Source organism: Pan troglodytes, chromosome 1, assembly GCF_028858775.2.
Source record: "Pan troglodytes isolate AG18354 chromosome 1, NHGRI_mPanTro3-v2.0_pri, whole genome shotgun sequence".
Classification (NCBI taxonomy): Eukaryota; Metazoa; Chordata; class Mammalia; order Primates; family Hominidae; genus Pan; species Pan troglodytes.
Window position 1 is genome coordinate 141,166,966 of NC_072398.2, and position 8,783 is coordinate 141,175,748.

Here is an 8,783-nt window from a genome sequence, read left to right on the forward strand (position 1 = left end):
CATTGCACTCTAGCCTGGGCGACAAGAGAGAAACTCCACCTCAAAAAAAAAAAAAAATTAAAAACTGACCTATGACCAAAATAACTAACTATGTGACATTAAGTCTTGAGTGGGACTACTTTTTAGCAACTCTACACTACCAGCACCCTACTACAAGATACCAACATCTACCACCTAGGTTATTGCAAAAGTCTCCTAACTGGTTTTCCTGCTCCACTTTTGCTCCTTTGCTGTTTTTTCTGAAGACAACAGCCATAATAATTCTGACAAAATGTTAAGTTCAATCATGTTCAATGCTCAGTAACCTCCAATGGGTTCCTCTTATTCCAAGTAAAATCCAAAGCTTAAAATAACATCTAAGAACCTATACCAGTGGTTCTTAACTAGGGGAGATTTTGCACCCCCTGGGGACATTGGCAATGTCTGAAACATTTTTGGTTGTCACAACTAGGGGGCAGATGCTACTGACATCTGGCATATTATAGAGGCCAAGGAGGCTGCTAAATGTTCCACAATGCACAGGACATCCCCCTACAACACAAAATTACCCAGTCCAAAATGTAAGAAATTTGAGAAACCCTGCCCTACATGATATGCCCCATCACCTCTTAACTTCATTATCAATTACATACACCCCTGTTCACTCCACTACTACAACACCAGGCCCCTTGATGTCTCTAGAACACAAGGTGTATACCCATTTTAGCAGCTGCTGTTCCCTCTGCCTGGAATGCTCATTCCCCTGAACCTGCACTGTTTACTCCCTCAACTTTTTCAGGTCTTCACTTGTATTGCTTCTGATATATAAGCAAATTATCTTTGATTTTCAATGCTTTCTGGCTACACCTCACCACTCTAACCTTGTCTTAAGATTGCTCAGCAAAAAATCATCTGTTCTAGTCAAGCCAGTGTTAAGGTCTTGCTCTGTCACCCGTGCTGGACTGCAGTGGCACAATCATAGCTCACTGCAGCCTCCACCTCCTGGGCTCAATCAATCCTCCCATCTCAGCCTCTGGAGTAACTGGAACTATAGGGGGGCACCACCATGCCTGGCTAATGTTTTTAAAATTTTTTTTTGTAGAGACAGGGTCTCACTATGTTGCCCAAGCTAGTTTCAATCACCTGGCCTCAAGCAGTGCTCCTACCTCAGGCTCCCAAAGCACTAGGATTATAGGCATGAGTTACCACACCCTTTTCTCTCCCCTTTTCTATATGCTATTTATGTAAAAGGTATTATGAAGCAAGAAGGAAAACATGGAGACACTGGAAATACATTTTCCTTCCAAGAAATAGTGTGGGGAAAATCTGTATCTTGCCATGTTTTCCAATGCCTTCTACTTCATTTCACTTCCTAGAAAATACAGTGCTAACAATAAAATATATTTTTGGCTTTTTGGTACCTACACACTGTTTATTTCTTAAAGCCCGTAAGTCTTCTTCTAAATGGCTTCATGGCTTGCATACTCACTCATCTTAAATCTATGCTCAAATGTCATCTTTTTGGTGAGTCTTTCCCCAGAGACTCTAAAATTGCAACACATACAAGCACACACACACATTTATCCTCCTTCTCTATGTTACTCTCCCTCGCAATGATCATCATCTAACATACAATAAATATTACTCCCTTTTTCCCCTGTGGACTAAATTATGACATATATATTATTTCTTATCTTGTTTACTATTTCATCCCACTAGACGGAAAGCCTCACAAAGGCAGGAATATTTGTCCATTTTGTTCACTGCTATATTCCCACCTCCTAGAACGATATCTGATGCCCAGCAGGCACTAAATAAATATTTGCTGAACAAAGTCAAATTGAATCCCTGAAATTAAGTTCCTCATTTGTAAAATATAGATAATCTAGACCTAGAAGTACTGTCAAGCATTGGCCTTTAATCAGAGGTGCCTTCCAAAATCATTCAGAGTAGTTTTGCACAACATACACAGCCAAAGACCACTTGCCCTGAAATTAAGATTCAAGAGGTATAGGCTATGTGTGAAAAGAGAGACTTTGAAAAAGCTCCCCAGGAGATTCCAACAATTACCCTCAGATGAGAACCAGTTATAACTAAAATTAAGAGAAAAAATAAAAGTCATAATATTAGATCTTTTTGCAACACTGTATACTAATTAATAAATAAACATCTGGCCCTGCATGAGTCTGCATTTCAAGTCCTATGTTTAGACATTAAATCCAACTATCCAGTAAATCCTAGATGGCCTTTTATCATTACAAACTCTCTCCCTCTCCCCCTCCCTCTTCCCCTCCCCCTCTCCCTTGTAAAAGCACTAGTCATACATTCCAGTTTAAAATCCTGGATTCATTTTTATTCAACCCTCTCAATTTTCTACCCATTACTAGTCAGCCTGCAAGTTCTGCTAATTTGCTCTTTATTTTTAAGATTACTACTATCACCTCCCAAGTTCAAGGCCTTAAAATCTTTATATCAAAACTTATGAAATGGCTTTCTCGTTGATTTTCCAGTTTTCAATATACCTTACATGTGGATGCAAATTAAACTTCCTTTGGTAATTTTCAATTTCCAGCTCACAAATACATTCTTCAGTACTAACTCCCTATATGTTAAGCCTTTTTAGCCCACATGAAATCCAAAGTTTATCTTAATCTTTAAAGATAATGAAATAAAAATTAACTGTTCAGTAATTATTCCCATAAATGGCATAGTCTTTAGTATACATTTGCTTCAGTTTTACTTTGTGAATATATTCTATTCTGTACGAAAGTTGGATTTTACATTTCTCTGGCAATCAGGATATTTAATGCCTCAAGTCCTTCATATGTTTTTTAACCTGCATTAATTGTTCTGTGTTCTTTTTTTGTATTATTATCTTGTGTGGCAGGGCCCTAACTCTAATAACTATCAAAATGACATCCAATTGTATTCTACATACCTCTCATGATTCTATCTAGTTCTATAGTCACAAGTCTAATGTCATGCTCATGTCAATAAACAATCAAGCTTCTTCATGTGCTCCTCTAGACAGCTCTTTATATACTAACACATTTGGACACACTGAAGAAAATGACCTCAAAAACAAGGTCAAAATGCATTACAATACAAGCTATATAGAACCAAGCCAATAATCCACTTAGTCTACATTACTCAATACCAAAGCCTCTAATTCAACCAAAATAACTCAGCCAGTGTCTTGTGATTCATCACTCAGAATGTAGTTAGGCCCTTTGGAACACATTAAAACAATCATAATTCAAACAAAATGGACCAAAAAAAAAAAATCAAACTAATGTGAATAACCCCTAACATTTTCTGATAGCACATTCCCCAATTCAAATACTATATATAGTAAGACAATATTAACACATAAATGATATATCAAGAACCAAAACAAGGACTGAAATAGGTAGAACTGGCCTTTTACATTGATACTATATTTTTATGCGCATGAAGAGAAAAGCTGAAAGAGGATACTTACCATTAAAGCCCTGATAAGTATTCCTGCAGGCAGAGTGTGTGTAATCTATGAAGACACATTTAACAAAAAGGAATTAGTGTGATATTAGCAATAATTCAAAATTATATGCCGATCCAGTAAAAAACAAGCACAATTTTTAAAATGACATTAACCCAATTATCTGCAAAACTGAGAATAATTAAAACAAATAATTACCAATACTCCATTCCAGAAAATGTATCTCTTTTTTCTTCACTATCTCCCCAAATGGTAGGTTTATTATCCAAATTATGGTAAACATTAGTTTACAACACCTGATACATAATAACAGCCAAAAGAGGGGATTCAGCACTGATTTGTACCAAGTAACACAAAGGCAGATAGATTAAATTATGTATCAAATAATGCAAAAGCAAAGACATCTGAGAATTGTACGTAACATGAAATTTTTGCTAAGTTAATTTCTTTTACCATTTAATTTGCTCTTTAAAGATTTCAAGATCTTGGCCGGGCACGGTGGCTCACGCCTGTAATCCCAGCACTTTGGGAAGGTGAGGTGGGCGGGTCACGAGGTCAGGAGTTCGAGACCAGCCCATCCAATATGGTGAAACCCTTTCTCTACTGGAAATATAAAAATTAGCCAGGCCTGGTGGTGCGTGCCTGTAGTCCCAGCTACTAGGGAGGCTGAGGCAGAAGAATCACTTGAATCCAGGAGGCAGAGGCTGCAGTGAGCCAAGATTGCACCACTGCACTCCAGCCTGGGCGACAGAACGAGACTCTGTCTCAAAAAAAAAAAGATTTCAAGATCTTATCTGAGACATGCATATGCATATACATATATGACTGTGTTCTATATTCATCCAGAATGTGTCATCACTGAAAACCATATTGCCAATTTCCTCATCAAAACTAATTTAACAACTGTTAAATTCTTTAGTTAATTTTACAAATATATACTGAAAGAACAGAATTTAACATAGTGGTCATCTGGATACAACAGAATCCTGCTACACTATACAGGAATAGATTCATATATGGTGTTAGTCAAACTCCATCTTCCAAATACAGCAGTGGTATATTTGGGCAGTGAGACAGGGCGTATTTCATGACTAATATTGTTTAGAATTTCTATCACTGACACTGTTTAGAATTCTGGCATATGTCAATAATAGAAAGCAGACATACTACATTTTATTATTGTTTTTCAATTCTCCATAGAAATGGATTCCCTTATTGCCTTGGGTGGGGCAGTAGAAAGAACTGTTTCTACTGCCCCACCTCCACTTTGTTAGCCTCTGCTATACCTTGGGTGTTGGCATTATCATCAAACTACAGCATGAAAATACAATAATATATTTTTTATTTTCACTCCCAACTCTGGCCACTTCAAATATTCATAGTTTTTTGTTTTGTTGTTGGTTTTTTGTTTTTTGGTTTTTTTTTCAGACGAAGTTTGGCTCTTGTTGCCCAGGCTAGAGTGCAATGGCACGATCTCGGCTCACTGCAACCTTCGCCTCCCGGGTTCAAGGGATTCTTCTGCCTCCGCCTCCCAAAGTGCTGAGATTACAGGTGTGAGCCATCGTGCCCAGCCCAAATATTCATAGTTTAAAGGTATCTACATCAAAATGAGTTAAAGTCCAACCAAAACAAACAAAACCACGAGAGTGTGCTACTCTTAAGAGCTGAACTATTTCAAAGTAACTGAAAAGTATCTACAAGAGGGCTATTCCAGTCCCCTTTCACAAATCTGTACCTAGATATGAAAGCTTTAATTCTTTGTTGCATGAAATGTTATGAAAAATCAAAAGCTCATCGAGTAAGACATATGCTGAGATCACACCTCATTTAAAGATCATTTTTTTGGTGGGGTTAAAGGTTTACAGCCTACTTAGTGAACTGGTTTTACTTAAGCATGCCTGGTTACTCAGGATTAAATCCAGTTTAATCACGTAAGTCCTTTCCCATGTCTCCCTAATGTTGTCACTACATACCACTTTATCCTGACACCAATTCCAAGCAAGGTTTAAAAACAAAAGTGAAGACCAAATTAATATTACTTTGTGACCCTGTAAAAGTGGTTTAAAGAATTAGTATCTGAGACAACTGAAAAGTATTGCTAAAATACAGTTTATTTAATCCGTAAGTCAAACACTTACAAGGCTGTGTACAGGTCTAAATGTGAAGGACATTTGATGCTTGCTGTGCCAAAATTCTGATTAACTTAAATCCTATCTACACACGATCCAAAGAAAAGTGCTTTGGTTCACATAAATATTTCAAGTTAGGGATTAATAAGCAGGTAATTTTTGGTGATAAACACCCCAGTTTACTAACCAGGAAACATCTTGCTTTCCATTTTGCATAGATATTTATCTATACATATCACTTAAGGACACCCTTTCAACTCATCTTAAACCGGGACAAACAGAAACATCACTGTGAACAAGCCTCTGAAAATTCTATCTGGCAAGAAGTAACCCGAGGCTGAGGATTAACTAAACGGACGGTCTGGGTCGCTGCCCTGTGGGGCGAATGCGAGACTAGGTGGGTGAGGCCGCACTCGCCCGTTTGCCCGAGACCGGGAAGTTGGAGACGTCGGGGCAATTTCCACTACCAGGGGCCAAGGCGAGTCTGGGGCTCCAGCCCGGAGGCTCTCGCGCTCTAGGCGCGTCCTACCGGACACCGAGTTCTCTTGTCTCCGCCGGCAGCGGGCGCCGAGCGGGCCGAATCGGGGCGCGTGGGTCCCCAAAGAGGCCGACTCCGGGCGCTGGGCCCGGGGCGGGCGGGCGGCCTCCGGGCCCGCAGAACAAAGCCCACACGGCCATCTTGAGACGGTAAACAGACCCCCTGCGTAGGCCACCCCGCCTCTTGCCAGCTGCGCCGACCAGCCAGAGGCAGCGCTTACCGTCCTCGAAGTCCATGGCAGAGGCTGGGGGCCGTCGGCCTTGGCGGCGCTAGGCTGAGCTATGGCCGGCGGCGAGCGTCCGCGATCCGCGATTCCACACGATCAGTCCGCGCGACCGAGAGCGGCGCGCTACCAGCCCGGGAGCCGCAGGCCACAGCGAGGCTGGGGAGGCGGGGCCGACCGGCGCTACCAGCCCCATCGGCGCGGCCTGCTATTGGCTGACGTGGGCTGGTGGGCGGGCCCTCGCGTGGGGGGCGGGAAGCAGGTCCGCTGTCACGCTCGGAGGTGCTGACCCTCTGGAGCCGCTGAGGGGGAAGGAAGGTGAAAAAGGAGCGCTAAAGATTGGCGGGGGTTGTGGGAAAGCAAGCCGAGTGTACGGGAAGGGCCGGCTGCGGCCCGCCATGTTTGAACCTGGCAAGAGCGAAAGAAGCCGGTTGGAATGCCTTCTTCCTGCCCAAACTAATAAAACCGCATGCCTACCTTTTGCTTAGTATTGGCTAGGGATGACTAATCATAACATTTGTAAGTACTTACGGGGTTTCCTCCATGGAGACACAGAAGTCTGGGACGTTTCTAGAAGCCTGTGGCAAATTTGAAAAGCAAGATACAAAATTGCGTATGGAGTCTGATTATCGCTATGTCAATAAATTTTCTTAAAAGAAAAAGCACTGAAATAAAATGGAAATAATAATTCTTTTAAAAATTTTTAAAATTATTTTTATAGAGATGGGGGTTTTGCCATGTTGCCCAAGCAGGTCTCCAACTCCTGGACTCAAGCGATCCCCCCACCCCCAGCCCCGTCTCCGCCTCCCAAAGTGTTAGGATCACAGGCGTGAGCCAACGCGACCCGCCTGGAAAGAATTCTAAAACATGGCCTGCTTGGCCACTGCCCAGGATCTGCAAGCTGCGCGCCCACAAGTTTCGGCACCCATTTGGATTTTCACAATCGGAGATGGCAGTGGTGAAGGCATCAACATCAAAAGCTACCAGGCCTTGGTATTCTCATCCAGTATATGCAAGATACTGGCAACATTATCATCAAGCAATGGCTTGGATGCAAAGCCACCACAATGCCTACAGGAAGGCGGCGGAATCCTGTTTCAGTCTTCCATGGTTCTTCCTTCCTGCGCTTCTTCCCCAAAGCTCTTACGATAACCAGGTTGTGTATCCTCAGTCCTTCTATGACCATCATGTGGCCTAGCAGGACTCCCCCTGCAGTTCTTCACATTTCAGAGGGTCTGGGCAACATCCACATGGCAGCAGTAGGATCCAGGCATCCACAAGAGAAGACCAAGCTTTATCCAAGGAGGAAGAGATGGAGACCGAGTCAGATGCAGAGGTAGCATGTGACCTGAGCAATATGGCAATCACCGAAGAGCTCCGCCAGTACTTTGCAGAGACAGAGAAGTACAGAGAAGAACTACTGCGGCGGCAACAGCTGGATGCGGAGCGCCTGGACAGCTACGTGAACGCTGACCACGACCTGTACTGCAACACCCGCCGGTCGGTAGAGGCCCCAGCTGAGAGGCCTGTTGAGCGGCGCCAGGCCGAAATGAAGCGTTTGTACTGGGACAGCGCCGCCAAGATCCAGGCCATGGAGGCTACCGTGCAGCTGAGCTTTGACAAGCACTGTGATCCAAAGCAGCCTAATTACTGGCCGGTCATCCCCCTGAAGTTCTGAGCTCAGGGCACAGGGCACCCAGCCTCTTCCTCTTCCTCTTCCTTTTGGATACGCGCTCTTCATCTCTCCTTCTGTACATTTCTCAGGGAAAGGGGACTTTGTACTGAGGTACAGGCATGTTCACCACAGTCCCAGTGGGCCTGTCACGGGGTGGATGTACTGTGCCAGCCACTTGGAGGTCGGCAGGACATATTCTGTTGCCAACATGATAAATTTTATCCTGACATAAAATGATAATTTTGTATATATTATACTGGTTTTTTATGTTGTCGGTAACAGTTCAATTCATTAAAGTTCTTGCCTAGAGAAAAAAAAGAATTCTAAAACATGAACGATGATTCTTTTTGTGATGACTTTTTATATATACACATGATTATGTATTCTTCTATATCTCCAAATTCTTGAGCACTTTCATAATGTAAAATATATATTTGGCCTAAAACAAGATTTATTATTTATTAATGATTAGTGTTTATTAAAAGTTCTCTTTAGCCAAATATTATGTTTCATTTTCTTTGAAGATATACTTAGTGATGCGGAGGTAGGGGGCTCTCTTGGCCATTTAAGTCAGTGGTTCTTGATTGTGACTCTACTCTGGAATCCTCCAGGGCAATTTTAGTAAGTGCCAATACTCAGGTTTCACTTCAGGGGTTCTGATTTGATAATGAACCAAAACTGTCACCAATGTTTATTTTCAAGACATTTAAAAGAGATGTTATGGGACTAATTTCTCTTCTGTTTCAGTAACCTGTACTCCT

The 8,783-nt window shown here is 42.1% G+C and overlaps 2 protein-coding genes across 6 annotated transcripts in view; one reads left to right on the forward strand and one right to left on the reverse strand.

Moving 5' to 3' along the window:
- The window catches only part of ZNF326 (zinc finger protein 326), a 38,525-nt gene extending 31,993 nt beyond the window's left edge, over positions 1-6,532 (reverse strand). For 2 of the 5 annotated variants that reach the window (XM_513552.9, XM_016922220.4), the window contains exons 1-2: positions 6,345-6,508; positions 3,461-3,505 (exon numbers count right to left, since the gene is read on the reverse strand). In XM_513552.9, the coding sequence (XP_513552.3) occupies positions 3,461-3,505; positions 6,345-6,360 (61 nt within the window). In that variant the 5' untranslated portion in view covers positions 6,361-6,508. Of the gene's footprint in view, positions 1-3,460; positions 3,506-6,344 lie in introns of all 5 variants that reach the window. The other 3 variants (XM_009425005.5, XM_063799748.1, XM_016922213.4) reach the window with 3 other exon arrangements.
- On the forward strand, positions 6,523-8,357 carry LOC738896 (gem-associated protein 8-like). The gene has a single exon (XM_054684838.2). It carries the CDS (start codon positions 7,660-7,662, stop codon positions 8,023-8,025), a length of 366 nt encoding a protein of 121 aa, XP_054540813.1. The 5' UTR covers positions 6,523-7,659; the 3' UTR covers positions 8,026-8,357.
- Positions 8,358-8,783: the final 426 nt, after the last annotated feature.